The sequence below is a fragment of the Aphis gossypii genome, chromosome 2 (assembly GCF_020184175.1).
Source record: "Aphis gossypii isolate Hap1 chromosome 2, ASM2018417v2, whole genome shotgun sequence".
Taxonomy (NCBI): domain Eukaryota; kingdom Metazoa; phylum Arthropoda; class Insecta; order Hemiptera; family Aphididae; genus Aphis; species Aphis gossypii.
In genome coordinates, this window is record NC_065531.1 from 55,977,306 (window position 1) to 56,003,096 (window position 25,791).

At 28.0% G+C, this 25,791-nt stretch overlaps 2 protein-coding genes across 3 annotated transcripts; both read left to right on the forward strand.

Moving 5' to 3' along the window:
- Positions 1-9,822, forward strand: LOC114131520 (vascular endothelial growth factor receptor 1). 2 transcript variants are annotated; one of them, XM_050201005.1, is made up of 24 exons: positions 1-134; positions 280-418; positions 1,302-1,462; positions 1,539-1,725; positions 1,786-1,912; positions 1,983-2,161; positions 2,224-2,396; positions 2,481-2,625; positions 2,810-2,968; positions 3,150-3,305; positions 4,270-4,397; positions 4,458-4,626; positions 4,767-4,876; positions 4,965-5,115; positions 5,235-5,459; positions 5,533-5,665; positions 5,751-5,985; positions 6,043-6,168; positions 6,244-6,373; positions 6,472-6,553; positions 6,656-6,761; positions 6,832-7,033; positions 7,210-7,321; positions 8,836-9,822. In XM_050201005.1, exons 1-24 carry the CDS (start codon positions 81-83, stop codon positions 8,843-8,845), a joined length of 3,399 nt encoding a protein of 1,132 aa, XP_050056962.1. In that variant the 5' UTR covers positions 1-80; the 3' UTR covers positions 8,846-9,822. The 2 variants fall into 2 exon arrangements, with proteins under 2 accessions (XP_050056962.1, XP_050056963.1); XM_050201006.1 differs by lacking the exon at positions 7,210-7,321.
- A 13,837-nt stretch (positions 9,823-23,659) lies between these two features.
- Positions 23,660-25,403, forward strand: LOC126550067 (uncharacterized). Its single transcript, XM_050200909.1, has 2 exons — positions 23,660-24,395; positions 24,556-25,403. The coding sequence occupies exons 1-2, from the start codon at positions 24,075-24,077 to the stop codon at positions 24,706-24,708; spliced, it is 474 nt and encodes a 157-aa protein (XP_050056866.1). The 5' UTR covers positions 23,660-24,074; the 3' UTR covers positions 24,709-25,403.
- The last annotated feature ends 388 nt before the right edge of the window (positions 25,404-25,791 follow it).

Sequence of the window (25,791 nt, forward strand, 5' to 3'; positions counted from 1 at the left end):
CATGGAATTGCTTTATGACCCAAAGCTTGGATTCTTACTCTATTCAGTGACAATGTTTAGTTCGGGAATATATTCTTGTTATGCTGAATATAATGGAAAAAAAAGTTTTGCAACTTACCATATTATTATTATGCGTAAGGACATTTTAAACTTGTTTAGTATCTATTTAATGTTTTTAATTTGCTTGATTGCGTTTGGCTTCAGAGTGTATTTTTCATATAAACTAGTTGTGTAAGAAAATTAAAAAAAAAAAAAAAACAAATTATATTCATATTTCAGATTACTGAGAATTTAGATTATGATCCAAAAATAGGATATACACTTAGGTCACCTTCAGTTCAAGATTCTGGTGTATACTATTGTGAGGCAAAAAGAAATAACAGCAATGAATTACGAGAATTAACTGTTTTCATTAATCGTGAGTTAGAATTATTACTTATGTGGTGTTTGGTTATTGAATGTAGGTTATATATAATTTAAGATAATTATAATTTAATTTATAATCATAATTTCATAACAAGTAAAATTTGCAATTAAAACCTAACCCATCCTAAATTACAAATTTAGGATGACCAATTTATAAAAAAGGAAACAAATAATAAAAAAATATATATATTTATGTATATTTTGATTTGAAAAGTTTTAAGACAAATTACAATTTTTAAATTAATTATTGATCTTAGGTACTTCAAATTTAGTTTTAATAGTTTTAATATTACTTTTTAGTTCAAGACTAAATCATAAAACTCAGAATAAATTTTTAAATTTTTTTTTTGAACATTCAAAATTGCTTCAATATTTTCTATTTTTTTATATTCATTTCATCCATTCACCTTTGATTTCGGCTAAGTTTAAGTATTCTTTATATCTTGACTTATAATTCATTGATTGTTTATATGATATTGTAATCACTAATCTTTTAATTTTGTGTTTCATTTAATCAGTTTTTTAGATAATATAATATTATGACACTTATATGATTTTTGAAAAATCAAGAAATAGTTTATTTGTTTACTTTCAATGTTTAATTCAATTTTAACTAGTGAGAACTGAGAACTATAGTTAACATAAGTTATATTATAATGAAGTATTGGTATGTCATTATTTTTGTGTTTATGACAAATAAGTAATGACGTTTAGGTTATTATTTGTAATTACAATTTTGAATATTTTTTAATCATTAATAAGTATTTTTAGTATCTGACAGGCTTTTTGCATTTTAACAGCTTTAATTTTGTATCAATTGCATATTGAAAATGTATAATTTTAAAGTTAACATGGTTTATAAATCTAATTTTCAGCCAAAGTGCATAAAGTAGTTATGCCTTATATCAATAGCAGTGATGCATATACAGATCATTTAATTATTGGTCAAAATCTAACCCTTAACTGTTCTGTGAGTATGGATCTTGGTATTTCTTTCACATTACATTGGAATGTTCCTAATGAAAAGAAGCTTCAGGTTTGATATTTATCTGACAAATTTATTGATGATATTAAACTTGATGTTATATTTTTATTTATTTTTTTTATATAAGGCTGGACATGTGTTAATTGGTAAAGAAAATTTTTATAATGGTTTAAGACATGGGGTCGGTAAAAGTGTTGGTAGTCGATTATTGAGTATTCAAAATGTTACTTCCGAAGATGAAGGCGATTATGTTTGTGAAGTAATGGTACATTCTGGACATAAAAACCATGCTACGTACAAGCTTAAAGCATTTAGTAAGTGTTGGAAATGTTTTATAATTATAAATTATTTTTTACTTAAATTTATAATTGCAGCTCCTGATATGACTTATTTAAGTTTGTCAGTTCAAGGTGATGTTTATGAAATTACTCGTAAAGCAGGAACTCGACAGGTACAATGGATAGTTCAAGTATCAGCATACCCAAAACCATCTCTTTTATGGTGATTAGGAAAACAATTTAAATTATTATTGTTAAGTATGTAAATTTATTATTGTATTTTATGTATTTAGGAGAGATCCTAATGGTAAAGAATTAGGGATGAATCCCGAAAAAATATCAGTGGAAAATGACAAAAGTACATCCAAATTAGTTATAAAAGATTTACAGCTATATGATTCTGGTGCATATGAATTAGTTGCAGATAATGATGCACATGTGAAACGCATTACTGTGACCTTACTAGTTGAAGGTAACTGTTATTAAAAATTGTTATGTAATATTTTTACATTTTGTTTATAATACATTTTCCAGATAGACCATTAGTTCAAATAACGAATAGTTCTAATTCAAAAGTATTTTATGAGGTGGGAAAAATGTATAGCGTTGAATGTTATATAGGAGGATATCCTTTGCCAGAAGTTGAGTGGGCTTTTAAAAAGTGTCCAAATTATCCTGAATGTGAAGAATCATTTATCCAGATATCTGTAAATTAGTTTAATGATATTTATTTTCATAACAAATTATAAATAATAAATTAACTAACAAGAAAAAATGTTTGAAATTTACAGAGAAGCATGTATAAAGAAACTGTATTTAAAGAAACATTTCTTATATCATTATTAAATATTACTGCTATTGAAACTGGAATACTTTTTTGTAACGCTACAAACGAATTTGGAATTTCTAACCACGAATCTACATTTTTTGTGACTGGTAAGATCATATTTTTTAATATTCTATAAATAATACATAGTTAAAATAAATAATAAAAACTTTATATCATAATACATTGATATGAATATAATCTTTCACTTAACAAACAAATTAATAAATTGATATTCTAATTTGAATTACAAACATTGTTTTATGTTATATTAAAAATAGTATATTATTTTAGATGTATCCAATGGGTTGTCTATTAAAGGACCACCAATTGTCGTTGAAGGAGACGATATAACAGTTGAATGTGGAGCTTCTAAATATAATTATAATCAAGACATTAAATGGATATATCGAGACTTAAATAATATAGAGAAACCAGTCAATAATGATAAAAGTGAGTATATTGATTATCAATATGCTATAATAACACAAATCATTTTTAAATTTTGTTATTAAACTATTGTTATACTCATATTTTTCTTAATTTATGTAAAATATATATGCATGTATTTTATTTTTTTAAATCAATAATAATATATTTAAAATTTTATCATATTATATTATTTATTTTACAGATGTATTACTAATTAATAATAAGACCTCACTTTCGTATCGTTCATATTTAATGATAAAAAATATTACCAATATATTTGATGGAGAATATTTGTGTTCGGTACCTGAATCATATGAGAAGAATACTGCAATAATATTGTATTCGGTATTAGTCCGGGGTAAATTTTTTTCTAATATCATAATAATATTATTTTATTTTTAGTTTTTCAATCCGGAGATTGGTTTTTAACAAATGTTTTACAATAAATGACTTCTCCATTTTTCTCTATCATTCGCCATATTCTTAAGCTCCCTGTAGGAAGTGACTCCTGCATCCTGCATTATTTGACTAATGTATCTCGTCCTAGGTCTTCCTCTTGATCTTGTACCCTCTATCATACCTTTGATTATTATACTATGCAGTTCGTCTCCATGCCTCAACGTGTGTCCTATCATCTGCCATCTCCTTCTCTTTATGATGTCTATCAATGTTTGTTTTTCATCTATTGTTCTCAGGATGTCTTCATTTGATCTTCTATCAGTCCAGCTTATTCTCTGCATTTTTCTCCAACACCACATCTCAAGGCTTCTAACATAGCTTTTTCTTTCTTATTAATTGTCCAGGTCTCACTTCCATATAATGCCACACTCCAGTCGTATGTTTTTATGAGCCGTTTCTTCGTTGCTATGTTCATATTTTTTTATGTTAGTATTTTTCTCTTTTTAAGGAATGTGTTCTCTGCTTCTGATTTCTTTAATTGATTTCCCATCGTCTATTATAATGCTGCTTTAGTATTTTAAATGGTCTACTTGGGTAATTTCTTTGTTTTCCAATGTTATATTTATAGATGGTACGTTTTTCTTGTAGCATACTAAGGTTTTGGTCTTGGCTGTATTTATTTTCAAACTATATTCTTTAAACGTAAAATTCATTACATTTAATGCTGCTTATATAAGTCTTCCTCAGATGTTGCTAGAACGACTATATCATCAGCAAAGTGAAGCATTGTTATTAGTACCCCACCTACTTTCACTCTGATTCCTTTTTGTTCTAACCAAAGCTTTATAACAATATTATAACATATATTTATTATAACCATGTTTCTATTTATGAAAAAATGTATTGTTATAATAAAATTACAGACTCACAAATACCAGTTATTCATGAGTCATCTAACTCAAGTAGTTTAAAAGTAAAAACTGGTAAACCAGCACAATGGGGATGTTATATTGAAAAAGGCATGCCACCACCTACAGTTACATGGTTTAAAGTAAGTTATATCGTTTATTAACAATATAATGTAAAATAATAATTTTATTTTAACTCATAGAATGGTCATGTATTAAGGATAAATAAAAATGATAGTAGGCTTTTATTGCTGGATAAAAATCAAACACTTGTAATACGGTTTACTGCATTAGAAGATGAAGGGTATTATGTATGCAATGCTTCGAATAAAGTTGGCAGTGCTGTTTCAACCAAAACATTGTATCTTATTGGTATGATTTTAAATTATATAATTCATAATATATTAAGTACCTATTAAAAATAAAAAGTTCTTATTGTAAATTAAATAACTATCAAAAGTAGTATTTTCTCTTATATTTATTATTTATAGTAATAATGTATTGATTTACAGATAAACCTCTAGAGCATGAACATTTTGGTTTCATCGCATTTTGTTCTGTGTTAACTATACTTTTGGGAGTTCTTATGATAGGCTGTGCTGTACATTTAAAGAGAGAAAAGGTAATTATCAAATTTTTATAGTAAAATTATTAATTTAATAGCTTATTTTTAAATTTCATTCAATATTTATTCAACAATTTTACTGTAGAAATTAAAAAAAGAATTAGCTCTAGCTGGTCTCTTACACTTTGAGAATGGTGCAGTTGAAAGCTGGAACCCTGATTTGGGAATTGAGGAACAAGCAGAATTACTTCCTTATGATAAACGATGGGAATTTCCCAGAGATAAACTAAAACTTGGTAAACAATTTAATTTAAGAAATTTGGCTTGTATTTTTTATTTTATAATAAACAATAGTTAAAATATACTAATAATATTAATAATATACAATTAATACTATTTATAATTTTATTCTCAGGTAAGCAATTGGGTTCTGGAGCATTTGGAGTCGTATTTAAAGCTGAAGCAATTGGTATAATTGATAAAGATACCACTACTACTGTTGCTGTTAAAATGATTAAACCAAATACTGATCCATCATATATTAAAGCCTTAGCTTCTGAATTGAAAATTATGATACATCTTGGTAGGCATTTGAATGTAGTCAATTTACTTGGGGCTTATACTGGAAACATAAACAAAAGTAATGACATTTAAAATATTGTGAATATGGTTCAAATGTTTTAATAGATTAATAATCAGGTTATACATTTTAGGAGAATTGATGGTGATTGTAGAGTATTGCCGTTTTGGAAATATCCATCAATACATGCTGAAACAGAGAGACTGTTTTGTGAACCAAGTTACAAAAGATGGCTATTTAGATTACAATATTAAAACGATATCTAAGTAATTTGAATTAATATTTGAACTTAATATTTTTAAACAATGTAGGTATTTAATGATAATTTTTAAATTGTATTTTGCTAATTAGAAATCCATACTATGTAAATGTTCCTAACAATACCATTTTACCTGAAAAATGTGATGATAGTAGTACTCAAATTGGTTCTGATGGGTATTTGGTACCCGATGAAGTTGAACCAGAGTGGCGGAGCAACTATCGTGGAGATTATAAAAATTTAATTGTTAAACCATCATGTACTCATGACTTAATATGTTGGTCATTCCAAGTAGCAAGAGGAATGGAATATCTTGCTAGTAGAAAAGTATATTTTTGAAATAAAAAATGTATGAATAGTTAATGATTGTGATTTTTTTTCTAGATTCTTCATGGTGATTTAGCTACAAGAAATATTCTATTGGCTGAAGAAAATATTGTTAAAATATGTGATTTTGGATTTGCAAAAACTATGTACAATAGTGAGAACTACAAAAAAAAGTCTGATAAGGTAGTAAGATTTATGAGATTTTTTTTTTTTTTTTTCATTAAGTTTTTGTATCATATGATTATTTTCAATCTGCAGGACCTTTTGCCAGTAAAATGGATGGCAATTGAATCTCTACGTGATCGAGTTTTTTCAACACAGTCTGATGTTTGGGCATTTGGTATTGTTCTGTGGGAAATATTCTCATTAGCTGTTACTCCATATCCAAGTAAATATTTTAAAATTTCTTCATTTTTATTACTATGTCATATTAAAAAAAAAAATGTTGAAAGACTATATATATTATTATTTTGTTTACTCTATTAGATATCCAAAAATTTAATGACCTATTCAATAGATTAGTTGAAGGTTATCGAATGGAACAGCCAAAATATGCCAATTCTGAAATGTAAATAATTATTATTAAATAAATAAAAAAAATGCTATTTAAATATTTTAATAGTTTGTTATATTTTAAAGTTTATTATTATTATTATTCATATGAATTTAGATACAACATAATGTTAGACTGCTGGAAAATGAATCCTATGACAAGGCCTTCTTTCACTGATTTAGCTGAACGTCTGGGTGATTTATTACAAGATGGTACAAAATCAGTAAGTATTTACTAAATATATGCATATTTACATACTGAAAACTTAAATTATATTAATATTAAACTTTTAGCATTATATGAATTTAAATGAAGTATATATGAGAATGAATACAGAGGGATCAGTTTCAACTGATTACTTAAGTCTTTTAACGGCACCAACATATTTGAATTGTTCAACGTTGTCGGAAAACAATTTAAATTCATGCCTAAATAGTTCTGAACATTCAGAAAACAAAGATGATTTGGAATTGAGGCCTATGCTACATAATCCAGGTTAGTTGAATTCCTTAATACTTTTTTGTTTGTAGCATTATTTTATATGTTGAATGTTAATTATTAATTAAACAATTTTAAACTGCTTAGTAGACTTGTTATTGATTTAATATTGGTTTTTTTGGTAGATGTTACTCCATAATAAACTGTGTTTTATTGTTTTATATAATTTTTAGTTGAGTGTTCTGGTTATATAAACCTAACAAAACCATCGTCTTTTTCTAATCCCAATTATGATGTTGTTGGTAAATCCAAAAATTATTCATACTTACAATCACCGTGTCCAAGGTACACATTTCATGACTTGCTTATTATTAAATACATGCATTTAGTGTTTTCTACTAACTATTAATGCTTTTAATGCTTATTAAAAGATGCTCTTGACAATTTTTGATCCTCTTCTGCCATAATGCTTACTATATTTATGAGTATGGTACTTTAGTACTTATACTCTGTCTTATATAAGAGTAACCTCAGTTGTGATTAATGTTTGACTAATGTTGCACTCTTAGGAATGTCAACAACAACTGCTTAGTTTACATTTTTTTTTTTTTTAATTAGTAAGGTTAAGTAATTTTTGAAATAAAAGCTGGCGTCAAAATTCATCAACAGTTAAAACAATTTAATTGAAGAGCTGAATCTGACTGAAATTGGTCGCTTTCTAAGGTTACTTTTATGCGAGAGCATAGGATAAACAAAGTAGACTTATAGTGAATAATTTAAAAGTTATATTATAAATTTATAAGTAAGGCTAGGATTTATATGCACTATAAAATTATTAAATATGTATTTGGTTTATAAAATATATGTAATTAATATTATGTACACCAAAAAATATAAAATATACACTCAAAAACAAAACATGATTACGTTTTTAAATTAATAAAATATTATTCTCAACTATTCCTTGAAGTTAGATTCATTCACAGTGATGTTATATTTAAAATGTTATGCATTATGTACATAAATTTCAGTCCTCCATGTTTTTCTAACATTATTTAAAAATTTTTTTTGACCTTTACAGCCTTTGTTTTGGCCAAGTTTTTAACAATTTGTAAACTTTTGGCGAGTGAAACTCACAATAAAAATATCTATTAACAAATTACATTGTAACACATGCATTTTCACGTTTTTTATTGTTGAAATATACTATTATATTCATTATACTCAAAATGTGCAAAATAAAAACTACTATTTATCTCATCATGAGGTGATTTATTAACATTACTAACAAAATCAATAATCAGAAGTCACAAAAAAAACATTCTGTTGCATATAAATACTAGCCTTAATTGTAAGTGATCTATTATAATGTCTTAGCATTGAATTATTTTCTATTATTATCTTATGTTTAAAATATATAAAAATATATTTATAAATAATAGGCAGTTGAAATATAAATATATCATTTTCTAAATTGAAGTATTGAGAGACATTTTTACATAAAATAAACAGATAATTAACTCATCTTAAGCTTTGGCAATAGGTTGTTTAAGTTTAATGTTGACTTAGAGCTCAACTAAAGTAAAAATATATGAAGATTATATTACTATTATTAAAATCAGAATTTTATTTCTTATATAATTTTTAATCAAAATTAAAGTAAAAGTTATATTGTTTATATAATAAAATACAATTTCGTTTACAAAAAGTACCTTTTTAAATAAATACATTGTTTTCATGAATCAGTATCTAAAATGGTAGGGACTTCATTAAAATATTAACGTATTAACATAATTTTTAAACATTAACATTGGAATAATCTATGACTAAAGAATCTTATATTGATTATTTGTTTTCAGCTATGTTTGATGAAGCCAAAAAAGTTTAAAATTTTGCTACTGTTAAATAAATTAGAAATATTGTTACCTTTTATATTTAATTATATTATTTAGTAATGACTGATGATTGATGAACAACCACATTAATATGTTTTCAAATATATCAATATCATATTTTGATTGTATGCTATTTTATTTAATTTTTGTTAAGATTTAAGATTTTACTATACTGTATTGTTAATGGAAATATAAAATAACAAAAATAAGTCTCTCAAGAGTTAATATACAAACCAACCATATATTATATTGTATATTTTTAATATTTATTATTGCCAAAAAATCTTAACTACCTACCTATATTAATGTTAGATAACATTATAAATATATTGGTATTATCATGCATCACTTATATATATATATATATATATATATTAGATTCAGTAATTAATATTTATTATATAATATGTATTTATATTTTATGTTCTATATGACTATATAACTATAGCACTATGGATTGACTTGTAGCGTTGATTGAGTTGATGATTGCTAAAATGTTTCTTATGTATTTATACTACCTATAAATGATATTAAATAAATTTGTACTTAATGTAAGTAAAATCTTGGTAGTTATTATTTTACATAATATTTTTTTTTGGGTCTGGTAACAGTTGAGATATAGTTATATAAGTGCTATTTAAATTCTTATTTAGTGAAGTATGTGTAAATTAATGTTTAAAGGGAGTGTATCTTTTTAGTAGTATATTTTTAAATTTGGTTTATTTTTCATATTACTTGTTTTCTTTAAAGTTCATATTTTATTGCACTGACATAAGTAATTTTTGCCATCATCAATTCATTAAGAATATTGAATGTAACTAGTCAATACCAAATATTATATATTTTATCATACAATTTGAATTATTATTTTGTATCAAATAAAATTATTTTTAAAAATAATCAAACTATTCCATCCATTTAATTGTATTATTTGTATGTAGTCATAATATTATGTATTGTAATTCATTGTTTTTTTTTTTTTTATTTTATTTATTTATTTGAATTATTGAATTATTTATATTTTTGTTTTTATTGGTTGATTTATGTAATATGTATTTTTTAAATCGTCAATATATACATCATTTTTTATAACAAATATGTTTTTACTATCTATGTTTTAAGTAAATTTTTCTTAACTTGGTTTTCCTACATTATTATATCGATGCATATTGGTTGTTGTATTCCTTCAACTTTTTGAAGTATAATTAAGATAAACAATTAATCAAACAAAAATAAGTAGATATAGAAACGTGAACGTTTGATATTCAAGTCATAATCATTGATTATAGATAGGTATTTTTAAAATATGTATTATAAATATGTATTGTATTATATTATTAATGGAAAAGCTTCATTGAGAATATTGCGAATAAAACAATAATGATAGGTAGCTTATACTTTTTTTTTACCTTAACTCGCATGTTTAGTGTTTACAATGAAACTCAATTAACCATTACTTTCTATTTGCGTTGTCGTAAAAAAATGAGCAAATTCTACTGGCAATCTTAGATCGCTTTTGCCATAGGTGATTGGAAACGATCTGTCAGCCTATATTATATTACCAGGCCCGGATTGAGCCGGCGAGTCGTTAAAAATTTTAAAAATTTGGGCCGGTTATGCAAAAATTATTATTATTTGTAAATCATTATTAATTTAATACTCTCTTATTATTATACTATGGGCAATATACCTATTAATTACCCTAAAAAAAACTTATCTCTTATTTTTTATTATTTTCTCCCATAAACCTTTGACTTTCATTAGTCAATGCTGAATGCGTGTATTAAGTCTGCAAGTTCCACCTACTTGGTCAGGCATACACACAGTGTGGCTTGCAGGTCACCATCTAAGTGTTCCCCTTCGATGGTGGATAGTTTTTGTAGACTTAAATCCCTCAAATCCTTACAAGATAATAGCTAATAAAAAAAGTTTATTAAAAAAATTTAATAATTTGAAAATTATGTAACATAATATTTGTTTTTATTTTTTGACATCTTATAATAATAATTAACTATTAAAGTTTTACTCATGTTGTTTGTATAATATTATTATACTTAGTGATTAAATGTTTGCTTAAAATTAGAGAAAAAAATAGTAGTGTTTGTATTTACATTAAGTGTCTGTAAATTAAATCTTGTTATATACTAACACAATTTGTATAGGTTAAAAATAAAATTGTTTAGGAACTTGGGCAGCCCGGTAAGTAATTTCTTCCCAATCCGGCACTGTATATTTCTAAGTATATTTCCTAATATATGTCTTATAAAATTGCTATACAACTGTTAAAGTAATTTATATTACTGTAAAGTAATAATGTAAGTTGATTTAATTTTTGACAAAACTTGTTTGAAAACAACAGAGTGTTGAACTCTTCGACTTTTTCCTTGTCCTATGGTGTCTAGACAATATTCAAATCCCTTTATCACAATCGGCTAAATACTTAGGTCTGTCAATGGACCATCGTCCCACGTGGTCAAACACATTAAAATAAAAAGGATTGCCTTAAATGCACGACTCAAATTCCTCAAAACTCTAATCTCCAATAAAAAACACATTCCATTAAATACTTAACTCTTAATTTTAAAATTCTTGTTTAAGCCTATGTGGACCTATGGTCTTCAGCTCTGGGGCATGCCAAAAAATCCAACACTAACAAAATTCAAACTTCACTTTTATATTTTGAAAATAATTTTTTTTTTATTTTATATTTTTTATTTTTTATTTTTTTTATTTTATATATATATTTTTTTTTTATAAAATTATTTTAAAAATAATTTATTTTTTTTTTATTTTATATTTTTTTTAAAAATATTTTATTTTTTTTTTTATAAATATATTTTGAAAATTATTTATTTTTTGAAAATTATTTTATTTTTTATAACTTTATTTTAAAAATAATTAATTTTTTTTTTATTTTTTTTTTTTTTTTAAAACACTGTAGCATGGGTTTTTTAAAATGTCTATTTGAACTATTATTAATGATTTATTAACAACAAATACTTTAAAAAGTAATAGGCTCGACCCCAGGAGGTGTTTAAACTGATATTTTGAGATTTACGATGGAAATTTTATTTATTTGAATTTTAGTTTGGTTGCTATTAGTTACAATAATAATTAGCGCGTAAGAAATTATATTTTAGTAATTCTAATAAGCCATGGCTTTAATTTTTAATTTTTAATTTTTTTAAATAAATTAATTTATACGATATAAATTTTTCATAGCCCGTAATTGGTATACATAAAATATGCGATATACCCACATTACAGTACTCTCTATTTATTTTTATAATTTTCGCCGAAGCTGTATAACACAATCATACCTTATCGCTGAGCGGCCATCGATTCAAATATACGTTTTTCCTATATTTTTCATCAAAGTACCTACCTATTAATCAGAATAAATCATGATGGACAAATTACATCTAAAGCTAAATTAGGTAGTTGGTTCTTTGTAAGTTGGTGTGTATAATGGCCTGGAGGAAATTTATTTTTCTGGCCTGATTTTTTTTCCTGTACTCATGGTACGGACAACGGAACCCTTTGTGCGCGAGTCCGACTCGCACTTAGCTGGGTTTTTTTTTATAAATCTTCTCCCTTTAGTTTTAACTATTTAAACATTTTAAACCGTCTTATGTACTTATACTGTCTATATCTTCTTTTAATTATACAAAGAAACTTTTCCTGGGTGATTCACCAACGCCCAGACCAAACCGTTGGGTCTAGAGACTTAAAATTTTTGTACAGAGATTCCTTAGTAGCAATGTAGAAGCGAATTAAGAAAGGATTTTTCAAAATTCGCATTTTAAAGGGTTGCTTAAACGGGGATTTTGAGATTTACGATGGAAATTGTATTTATTATTTTTGTTTACAAATGGTTGCTATAACAACCTGATTTATGTATTGACACATTTATCACTTTATTATTACAGCTAATTATTATTATTATTAAATAACGCGTCTTCGTATACGCACACTTACAAAGTTTATATACGGTAACTACGGTTTTTTCTAAATATTGAAATGTATTAAAATAACATGAAGTTGTAAAATATCTTACGCATTTACGCATACACAAGGACAAAGTGTTTTACTTATTATTTTCGAATATTGATGCGTTTTCGTATTTCTTTTCTAAAATTTTTTACATTCTTACAAATTAATAAAAAAGTAATTAATATGGTTGTCAAATGTGAGTTGGTGGCAGCCGGACAATTATTTTTGGTATTTATTAAGGTGTACCTCAATGGTGAACTGTATGAAAAATTTGAATCAGAAAGAAACCGAGATCGCAAGTTAAAGCTCTGCACAAAAATTTTATAAAAGTTATAGCTATTGCTGGGTGTGCTAGAGCAGATATAGTTATAACCCCGAGAATAATTTTAATTCCAAATGATTATCCCTTTTAGTTTAAAAGAATACAATTCCCATTAAAAGTTTGCTTTGCTATGACTATTATAATAAGTCTCAAGGACAATCGTTGGGCATGACATAGATATTGACTTGAGAGACGAATGTTTTTCACACGGACAGTTCTATGTCGCATGTTCTAGAGTTAGCTCTGCCAATAGTTTGGTTATTTTAGCCCTAAAAGGCAGTAGAAACAATAATGTTTATAAAGAATTATTGAGATGAATAAAATATGTCAATGTAAATATTTTTTTTTAGTTTTTATAACACCATAATGTATAGTTTTTGGCGACTTATAATTGTTACAATACATGGCAACCTAGAATCAACATAATTTCTAAAAGCAGATTGTAATAAATATAAAAACTGATTGAATAAAAGTTTTAGTAGGTAACACAAAAAACTGTACACGGGCAAAGCCGGGTTATTCAGCTAATTTTATTATACCTATATAGTATATATATTTTTTATTTTATGCGTACGCCGTAACGCTTATAAACTATATTGTTACATTTCTGTATTAAAAATAAAACATTTTAGGTTCTGAGAGAATCGACAAATCACAGATGTATTTATTTTGATATCTGTCGTCAAACATTGGAGCAGTAAAAATGCTTAGATTTTTAACATCGATAATTTGTCTAGTACCTACTATAAAATACTTTTCTCAGTGAGTTAGAAACCAAGTATAGGTACAAAGAGCTATAATAATAATTTGAAAACGATAATGGTATAGAGAATGACAATATAAATGATCAAGAAAATTTCTAGTTTCTTATTCTTTATTTTTTTTAATATTGTAACATAATATAGTCGGCGACTTTGGACGTGTTTCCTGTGATAGGTGTTTGGTACGGCGAATGATATTTTTTCAGCAAGACAGCTATAAATCCGCACCGACTTCTGTCCATCGTGTCTTGATTCAAGTACCATAAATTTTATATTGGACGTCGAACTTGTATAATGCATTTTCGGTAGACCGGAGAAGTCATTATTATATAGATTTGTCATCGATGAAGTTTGGTTATCAATATTCCGTCTAACTTTAGATTAGTGCAATAGTGTTTGCCAATACCGTTGCTCGAAATGTCAATTGCATTTTACAAACGACTGTATTGAACTTATAATCTTACCGAGCATCGTGTTACTCATGGCCCGAAGCAATTGCCAGTGGTGGCGATTGTTATGTACGCATTAGCCATTAGTATATAGTATAAGTCTTTTGTATTAAATATAAGAGTATATTATTGTAGTCTGTCGATAACGCTTAATGTGTAGGCGGCTCTGAGAAAATTGTAGCTACGCGACATCCGCGAGCGAGCCGCAGAGTCAGTCGATCCAGCACTCTTAAAACTGTACGTCGTCTCGACGACCATTAACTTATTGTACATTGAACTAAATGCTTCGACTCATTTTAAAATTATATTAGTATAAAAAATTCTTATAACTGTTTGTTGTATTTTCTCTAAAAAATCTGAACCTCACACTACCGAAAAACAACGTTCGAACGGAACAACCCGGACGAGCACAACAGCGATAATAAAATAGTTTTTATTTTATTTTATAAAATCGTTTTCAAAAAACTATAAAATTCATCAAATAACGTACAATCAGTTATACAGTAATACATAATGCAGATTCATGTGCGGACCACAATAAAAATTTATTTATTTCTACTATGTGCTTTACAATAGGAACTTGAAAAAAAAATGCTATATGAGTTAACCATAAGAAAACGTTCCGCGTGATTGAATAAACAGCATATCCTATAGAAACCGGACAACACTTATAGCCAGCCAGCTAGGTTACACGAATAAAAAAAAAGTCTTCTCGTGTTCACGAAATGAGCCGATTTATTTTAATTATTAACAATACTGATTAAATGTCTAATGAAAAAAAAAAAATAAATAAATAGAATTGTTTGACATAATACACGATTACAATATAGGAGTAATGCCATAGATATATTGTATTAAAAACCAATTTAGCTATTTATATATAAATATATTCTGGCACACAAAAACAAACAAATGTTGTCGTCAATGAAATGATTTTTCGGTGTTAAAATATATCTATTCATTCCTATTAGACATAAAATTTCGTCAGTACTATTTTGAACGTTCAACCGTAGACATCTGCAGTATAAAATAAATTTAACTCGTCTATAATATAAAGAATTCATAATTTATATTAGCATTTCACATTTGACGTGGTATTCATAAAGTATAATTTTGATTAATAATATTTAATTCGAGTATCTACTTTTCTTTTGGCATTCTAGCATCCTATTCTAATAGTAAGCAATATTGAACAATTGTTTAAATTGTAAGTATACATTTAATTATTTCAAGAGTGTGTTTTTCAATAATCAAACTCGCCTACGTAACTTTACACAGAGATAATTACTAAAATGTATTATTAACCTACTTTTATCAGTTAAATCAAAAATTGTATTTGTTTGAAGGTGCTATTTCAATTGGGATTGACTCATCCAAGATGAATTTTTGGAATTCTTTTCAAAAAGTAGCGACATGGTCGGCAGATTTATATTCGTTTGTTCAACGGTTGTTAGGAATCGTGACTTTATTCATTCTGGACACCAAACACATCTGTCTCCTTATTCCGTTCATGATGACTATCTGGACGATAATATATTTCGCGAACGACTTCTGGATGATATACGTGGCGTGTCTGATTGACCACGGCGAAGCCACAACCGCGGCCGGCACGCGCAGCACAGGGAACAGCGCTGGCCAGTGCCCTACAACCGGTGCACAGACGTCCCAGCCAGCAACAACGCTGGAGGCTGTCGACCGTCCAGCCGCGGCCACAGCCGCCAAGCGTTCCACCACGGACACAGCCACCGCCTCCAGCCCCGATCCGGAACGTCAGCCGGAAACTGCGGTTGACGCTATTCCCCGGGAGGGGACCCCGACCGTAGACGAGGATGCTTGTCAGGCCCCTCCCTCCAGCGTTCGTGTCACACGAACCAATGGTGGTGGGCGGTGACGACATCCTGGTCGATATCGAGGTCCTATACCGGGAATAGTCTTGGCAAGTGGGAAACTGGGCGGTAATCGCCAGTTCCCCCATCGCAACTGTAGGTGCCCGGGGCACCCGATGGCACCACACGGCTCTAGAAAAAGGTGTCTTATCAGCTTGGGGGGGGGAGAGTTGACACGGTCGTGTCGCACGAATACCGCGATCTCACCCGCTAGACCAGTGGTTCTTAACCTTTTGTAGATCACGGACCCTGATGAAAAATTTTAGATAACCGTAGATTTCATCATCAATTTTTTTGAATACGAATTACGACGTATTAAGGCTGTCGCGGACCCCCAGGGGGCCGCGGACCACAGGTTAAGAACCGCTGCGCTAGACCCCCTTGCCTAGGTATCACCACTCGTTCGATAATCAACGGGACACCCGAGCGATTAATCGAACCAGTTTCTGAGTCGGCGATGAGCCCTGAAGCTCCCGTGGCGTGGGTAACGACCGCCGAGAGCTTCGGCGGCGTTTGTCTGTTGTTAACCGTTCGTTACGACTGATCTCCGCCCGCCGCCTCAAGCAGTCCGTGCATTTTCCGCGACTGGTGAAATATTATCTTTTTATTTCTTTTTTTTTTGTAACGACAGTGACTTTTTCTTATACAAAAATATATACATTATTATATATATATATTCAATTGTTGTTTTTCGTTGACTTTGTTCCCGTCGGGACACATATGTTGTGCTAGCTGTGCCTTCGCGCACTTTTATTATTATTACTCTTGCCGGAAGAGGCAGTCTGTTTCTTCGCGTTCTTTTGTTATTATTAATATTATTATTATAGTAATTATAGCTGACCCGACACGACGTTGCCCGTGTGTTACTTTCTTTTTTTTGCATTTTGGTATACCGTGTGAGTTTTTAATTTAATCGTATTGATATAGTGCTAATATTACGTCAAATTCACAATTTAATTTTGTGTGTGTATGCGTATGTTTTGCTATAAACATAGGTAACACTTGTAAATTCATTGATAACATATATATTTATAGGCCGTGAATATTATTATATTTTTATATTATTATTGAAGCACCTCCTTATATAATACTACATTGGTTGTTCTTCCCCTTGGGACAAAAATGACTAAACGTAAATGTATCACCATTTAAATCAGGTTGTTACTGCAACTATTTATAAACAAAAATTCCATCGTAAATTTTAGCTGTCCCACCCGGCGTTGCCTGCGCAAAAGTCACCTCAGGTGAAAACCGAGATTTTTTTTATATTATATTAATAATAATAATAATAGCTGACCCGGCAGACTTCGTATTGCTTACTTCATGTTTTGCACTTCGTTGCCCGTTAAAAATGCCAATTCCTTATGACTCAGACTTTGTTCAATACGTTATTTAATATTCGATGGATGATGTTTTGGATGGATGTGAAATATTTAAAAAGCGGATTCGTCAGCCAGAGTATAATTTTCAATGGTTGACCAAAAAGGTGGTTTATGTTTTAGGTAATAGCCTGAATACACCAAAATTTAAGTTCTTTTATAATTATTATAAGTTAAACTTATGGAAAATCTTGTATTAAATTTTCAACTCTTAGCTACTTATATAAACATTTTTATGAATTAGACCTACAAAATAATTTGCAAATATTCATGATTTTGACGAATTTTTGTCAGTATTTGAACTTTAAATGCTATTAAAAAAAAATTGTGGCTATGTAGGTATTCTTATATTTTTTTTAATCACTGTAAGTATAACTTATGAGGAACTTTGTATTAAATTTTTAAGTATTTTGACTCTGCCAAAAAAATTTCATCGATACTTCAAAAAAGAATTCTCAGAAAAATCAAAAATTGTAGTTGTTTATAAATAACTTAAAAAATTCAAAATATTTTAACTGCATGTAGATAACACAATATAAACATTTGATAAAAATTTCAAGTATTTATAGTGATTAGTTTTTGAGTTACAACCATATAAAAAAATTGATTTGGTCAAAAACTGATTTTGCGTAAAAATTCCTGTTATTCCGTAATTTTTTTTTTGTATTTCTCGATTATTTGGAAAACTGTTGGAAAATTTTTACCTAAATTTTGATCTCTATAATACACCAAGGATATTCACTGTGCTATCGGAAACCACCCCGAAGTTTGAAATCGAAGCATTATTTTGACAAGTTATGCTATACACGGACACACATCATTGTAGAATCAATGCTTAAATTGACATTCCATACTAATACGGTTTATATAATATCTCCATAATGTAACGGCCCGTTCTATTATTTTCCGTGACTTTACATGTGTCTTGGAAAATTGAAAACAAAAACAAAATTAAAATAAATTTATTTTACAAAAAATAAAAAACAACTCAAAGAAGTCTTCTTTTAATAAAGATTTATGTTATGCTTAATTCAATTAATTCAATCGCCTAAAGTTAAATACGTATAAAGCTTAACTTGTAACTAATTATTTATCATCGTGTATCTATGTTTTAAATTAAATTTATATATTATAAACAATGCATAGATGCACACAATATGTTACTATGTTATTTTTTTGTTACGCTATATTTTAATATGCTGGCTTAAATGTAAGTTGTCGATTTCCCCAAAATAAAACATTTTGTTTACTTGTAACTTAGAGACTAAATTATATAAAGATTTCACAATTTATATTTGCATTTCACATTTGACGTGTTACTCATAATATATAATTTTGATATTTAAATTTAAATCGAATATTTAATTCGAGTATCTACTCTTCTTTTGGCATTTATCACTTCTCATCTAACAGAAAGCAATATTGAACAATTGTTTAAATTGTAAGTATACATTTAATTATTTCAAGAGTGTGTTTTTCAATAATCAAACTCGCCAACGTAACTTTACACAGAGATAATTACTAAAATGTACTATTAACCTACTTTTATCAGTTAAATCAAAAATTGTATTTGTTTGAAAGTGCTATTTCAATTGTGCTTAATTTATTCAAGATGCATTTTTTTAATTCCTTTCAAAAAGTAAAGACATGGTCTTCAGCTTCATATTCGTTTGTTCAACGGTTACTAGGAATCGTGTGTTTATTCATTCTGAACAACAAACACATGACGATGATATATATCTCGACCAACGTCTGACTGCTATACGTGGCACGTCTGATCGCTGGATCTGTGAGTATATCTAACGGGCAACTGTCCTTACCTTAAACGGCAGGAAGACGAAATTTACACTTATTGATTTTTTATTCCAACTGATATAACATATTATTCATAAATACGTCATTCAAAGACTTATCTTCGATATTTAATCGTAGAATAGTCTACAGTAGTGGAAAATGTATTTGTATTTTTGATAATAGTTCAATTAGTTCCATTACAATAAATTATAGAGTGTAATGTTGAATATAACTCATGGCAATACTATAGATTTAAAATATATACTTGTACACACTCAATGGTAATTACTGTATTTTTTTCGCCATTTGATGCATTTTACTTGAATGCGCTATCTCACTATCTGTATAAAAATTAATAACTGTGTAGGTAATGTGATGTAATAATATGTAAAATAGTATTTTTATAATAAATACGCGCAAGCATCAATATTGTATACCCGAAGGCCGCCGTATATATTTTTATTTTTATTATGTATTTTCGTTTGTCATTTTATAATAAATATTATAATATGATCACAAATAGCTATCAAACTACTATTTTATATTTTATAAAATCACATATAATGTGAAAGGCAAAATTAATAGTATAGGTAAATATAAAGTTTGGATATCTAACTTAAGGGTATATTAACTAATTTACGTCACAGGTCATATTTTTTTTCAAGTCGTCTCTACTGGCACAAAGGGCCGGTCGGCGAGAACGTGAGCCTCGCGAAGTCGCGGTCGGCGCCACGCCTAGGACAATTGGAGCTCGTCTCGACACTCTCGAGGAAGCCATACGCAAACTTTCAAGTCAGTTAGCATATTTCAAGCAAAAACAAGAGCCGAGAAATCACACAGAAACAGTTCAATCACCACAAACACCTAAAATCAACCCATCCTCTTCATGGTGTTACTACCACCTTCGGTTCGGTAAAGAGTCTAGAAAGTGTGGTAGTAACCTGTGTATGTTTACTCCAAAGATATTCAGTCAAAATAAAACGCTTAAAAATTTACATACGTCTGAGAAACCAACAAAATTCACCTACCCTACTCTAAAATAGTTCAAAATTAAAATCAAAAATCTTTTCATTGTTTTCCTTCTAGATATAAATTTGATATTAATGAAGGAAAACAATGAAAAGATTTTTGATTTTAATTTTGAACTATTTTAGAGTAGGGTAGGTTAGGTAACTTTTTTTTTTAACCTAACCTTACCTATTGTAAAATGTTATAAAAATAAAACAAAACTTATCAAAAAAATATAATTTTTAACTTTTTTTGTTATCTGTGAAAGGTCAAATTTTAAGTTCAAAATTCAAAATAATATACTGTTTCTAAGGTGAAGGAAAAAGAATATTAAGCTTTAAAAAAATTTTTTTTTCAATATTTATCTATTCAAGATTTTCAAGGAAATCGGGAGCATATTGATATATAACCGTTCAAAATCAAAAATTTATGAAGTTAAATGTCTGATGTACTGCAATAAATACAACATTTTTCTTCTTGAAAATCTTGAGTGTCTATGATTATATTATCAGGATAGAAAGAAAATAATATTTATAGAAAAGAAATGAATGAAAAAAAGTTAAACATTAAAGTTAAAAATATTACCTACATAAATTATTGGTTCATTAAATGTAAAATCTAAGACATCTTTATTGAATTCAACTTTATCTATTGTCAAGGCAAATACTATTGATGATAAACCTGAAGAAAAAAAAAGTTATGTTTTAAACTGTAAAATGCATTACAATATAATTTGATATAAAATATACATTTTATGATAATAATAAAGGGGCAAGCAAAATAGGCCCAAGCCTAGGGCGGCATTTAATATTTTTGTATTATATAGATTAAAAAAAAATGTTTGATTTAGTATGTAAGGGGCGACCAAACTTAAGTTTGCCTAGGTGTGTTTAAACACTCGAGCCTGTCCTAATCGTACGAGAGTCGTCTCACGGACAACGGCAAGCTTAATGGCTGTAATATAATCTGACTAACTAACTGACTGATACCCGTAGAGCCTGGACAATGATAGATAGAGGCTTGCAATTTACACGGTACATTATTCGTACCACAAATTTAGTGCGCAATAAGAAAGCATTTTAAAGATTTTTGAGATTCATAATGGTCAATAAAAATATTTAAGTTTTGAACATCGTTAAACCGAATACCATCTAAATAAAAACTTAAACAAAGTTTAAATCATATAGTAGAATTGGCATTTTTAACGGGCAACGAAGTGCACAGGTTTAGCTATTTACTTATAAATATATTCTAGCCATAAAAACAATAAATATGTTGTCGTCAAGGATATGATTTTTCGGTGTTAAAATAATATATTATATTTATTCATCTCTGTTAGACAAATATTTCATCAGTACAATTTTGAACGTTCAACCGTAGACATCTACAGTGTAAAATAAATTTAACATGTCTAAAATGGCAGATAAAAAAATATATAGTGTGTCTTGTCTAGATTTGACGCTTAATCACGACAAATGGCAATTAAAAAATTGAACTCTGATAGAAAAACAAAGTCATTGCCAAATATGGCATTGTTGTATCATGAATTGGAGATAGAGACAAAAGAGACGAGTGTAAGTAATACATTTAAAATTGTAGAAAACAACGAAAAATTAAGCGCGTCTTGTCCAAATTTGACGCTGAAACATGAATGGACAAATCAAAAATTGAACTCTGATAACAAATCAAAATCATTGCCAAACATGGTTTTAACATATTCTAACGAATTGGAAATAAAAAAGGCGTATAATTCGGAAAAAATACCCGAAATACAATGCGCACAAGAGTCAAGAAGAAATAGAAGTTCCAAAAAAGAAACGGCGAACTATATTCAAGCGAGTCAAGCAATTTTTCAAGTACTTGTGTTGCTGCTGTGCTCAACTTGCTATAACTTTTTTGTTATAATTTTTTTTCAAATTTATATTTAATGAAACACTATGTATAAATTTATTAATACACCATTGCAATCAGCTAGTATAATTAGTAAAGTTTGTTTTGTGCATCAGAGGTATAAAGATTATTATAATATACAGGCATACCATGAAAAAAAAAATTGCCTGTTATATTACAATAATCCCTTTGATACATAAATCAAAAACTCACTAATTATACTATTTATTATTGTTAAAATAATTTATTAGTTTATGCATAGTTACTATTTTGATGAAGTATTTCATATTTGATCATTTATTGAATGTTTATTAATAAGTTTAATAATAAATGAATATTTTCTTTGAGTAATTTAATTGTTTTTTATTTGATACAGGTAAAATAGTATAAAAGCCTCAAAACGCTATGTTAAAATTAATTAAGGGTGAGTGAAAATCGTGACTATAATGTACTTTCGGTTTTTTGTGTGTGTGTGTGTGTACAGCATAACTTGTCGAAATAATATGCTTCAATTTCAAACTTCGGGAGAAATGCTTTTCGATTACAAATTGAATATTCTTGGTGTATTGTACAGGTGGAAAGTAAACATTTTCCAGTAGTTTAAAAAAAAAAAATCAGGAAAAACAAAATAAAAAATGACGGCAAAACGGGAATTTTTACGCAAAACGAGTCTTTGACCAAATCGATGTTTTTATACAGTTTTAATTCAAATCAGATCACTGTAAATACTTGAAATATCCACCAAATGTTTAAATTAAAATTATTCATATACAGTTAAATTTATAATTTTTAAATTAACGTTATAAGTTATGATTGACTTGTGAAAACAGTCGGTATTAGTAGTGTGAATATGAAAAACCAAAGTAACATTACTGCCACCAAACTACACTCGAAAACGTTAAAGTATTAGCGGATGACACATCGTATACGACACGACTGGGGTAGATGCATAGATCTTATACTGCTACAAAAAAAAATAGATAAGCAATTAGCGTATGGAATGCATAACAAGATAGAGGGCGCTGTTTGATTACCCGATTACTCGTACGAGAATACACTTCGAACGGTAAACACCGTAGCATGGGTTTTTTAAAATGTCTATTTGAACTATTATTAATGATTCATTAACCATTTTATTGATCACCTAATGTCACAATTTATTGTTACAAAAATATTTCTAATATTTATATGCACGCCAGTCGTCCATAACAGTTTACATCACTGCGAGCTGATGTTATTACGCCGTTCGTAAGGCCGTTGTTATCTACAGTTCCTGTCTAATAAGTAATTGTAGTATAAGGTCTATGGCTAAATCCAAAATAATATAATAAATCTATTTGATATAAGTTTTTAGGGTTCCGTACTGTCACCAGTCCACGGTTTAAGATAGATTCTATCTTAAACCGTGCACCAGTCCCTAGGACAATACTACCAGGCTGTATCCCATTAACCGTGAAAATTAGATAGTTGAAATTTTCACAGATACTGTAGGTATTTCTGTTGCCGCTTTAACAACAAATACTTTAAAATTTTGTGTTCGATTTCCAATGTATTAATTACACTCATGTTTTTTGACTCTATCTCCAATTCATGATATGATAATGCCATATTTGGCAATGACTTAGTTATTTTAACTGAGTTCATTTTTATAATTGTCCATTCGTGTTTCAGTGTCAAATTTGGACAAGAAGCGCTAAATTTTTCGATGTGGTCGATTTCAAATGTATTATTTACCCTCATGTTTTTTGTCTGTATCTCCAATTCATGGTATAACAATTATAAAAATGAACTCAGTTAAAATAACTAAGTCATTGCCAAATATGACATTTTCATACCATGAATTTGAGATAGAGACAAAAAACATGAGTGCAAGTTACACATTTGAAATCGAACACATCGAAAAATTTAGTGCGTCTTGTCCAAATTTGACGCTGAAACACGAATGGACAAATCAAAATTTGAACTCAGTTAAAAAGACTAATTCATTGCCAAATATGGCATTGTCAAATCATGAACTGGAAGTAGAGACAAATAACATGAGTGTAAGTATTAAGTAATACATTTGAAATCGAACACAACGAAACATTTAGCGCGTCTTGTCCAAATTTGACGCTGAAACACGAATGGACAAATCAAAATTTGAACTCAGTTAAAAAGACTAAGTCATTGCCAAATATACCATTGTCATATCATGAGTTGCAGGAAATAGAAACATCGCAGATTTCGGAAATAATAGCCGAAAAAGAATGTGCAAATGAAGATTTGGGAGTTACAAAAAAGAAACGGAATACACCATACAAGCGATTTAAACCGTTTTTTAAGCGCATGATGTGTTGTTGCCATGTGGAAAATTAAAACTATTTGTGTTATTATTTTTTTTTAATTTATATTTTATAAAATACTTTAGTGACTATACTTAAATTAATACAGCATTTTAATAATAATCAGTTAGTATAGGTAATTATTGAACTTTGTTTTGTGCACCAGAGGTATAAAGTTTATTATAATATAACAGGCATACCATGAAAAAAAAAAATTGCCTGTTCTATTACAATAAACCCTCTGATACATAAAACAAAACACAATAATTATACTTGCTATTATTTTTATTAATTTATGCATAGCTGCTAGAGTATTCCATATTGGATCATATTTTATTAATGTTTAATGACGTATAGTTATAATAAATTTATGTTTTTGTTGAGTAATTTAATTGGTTTTTATTTGATACAGGTATAATAATATAAAATTCCAAAACGCTTTGCCGCTTTGGTAAAATTAATTTAAGGCGTGTGAAAATCGTGACTATGTTAGTCATATTTTTTTATAATTATAGTTCAAATTTTTATGATGAATGTCTAAATCTCGAAAATGGTCCAAGCTTGATAAATAAATATGTTTTTAATTTTTCCTTTTTTTTTTTTAGATTTAACAATTTTAATTTTATATTCTAATTAATGTTTTTAAGACTTGTTTTATATACCTATTTATTTAAATAATTGACATTTAAAATTTTCATTCATAAAGTATTTTAATTTTTTTTTTTTTTAATAAATAGCTACTTAGTTTAAATCTAATGTACCTAGTTATTATATAAATATAGTATTCAATTTTGAATTTAATATACTATATTAATGTTTTTATTGTTTGATCTGTTATTAATACTGAACATCTTAACGTTCTTCACTATACTATGCACTAAAATATTTTATATTAATATTTTACGAAGTACTGACTGTCTGACTGATTTATCACGCTGTACTCAATCAATTATTTTGTTTATTATTAAGTTAATAATGAAAAAGGAATGATAAAATGTCATGCGAGAATAGCACATATTTGGTTATACGGTATATAATGTATAAGTTTGTTTCCATTGATTACCTATATGTAGACATAGGTACCTATGTCAATGTAGTAAATTATATTATACTATAA

Excerpts from the sequence above, each read along its gene's own strand:
- LOC114131520 (XM_050201005.1), top strand. The coding sequence starts at position 81 with ATGCTGAATATAATGGAAAAAAAAGTTTTGCAACTTACCATATTATTA. Across the intron at positions 1,913-1,982 it reads CCAAAACCATCTCTTTTATG|GAGAGATCCTAATGGTAAAG; the intron begins GTGATTAGGAAA and ends TTATGTATTTAG. Across the intron at positions 4,877-4,964 it reads TACATTTAAAGAGAGAAAAG|AAATTAAAAAAAGAATTAGC; the intron begins GTAATTATCAAA and ends ATTTTACTGTAG.
- LOC126550067 (XM_050200909.1), top strand. The coding sequence starts at position 24,075 with ATGTATTATTTACCCTCATGTTTTTTGTCTGTATCTCCAATTCATGGT. Across the intron at positions 24,396-24,555 it reads TAGAGACAAATAACATGAGT|GAAATAGAAACATCGCAGAT; the intron begins GTAAGTATTAAG and ends CATGAGTTGCAG.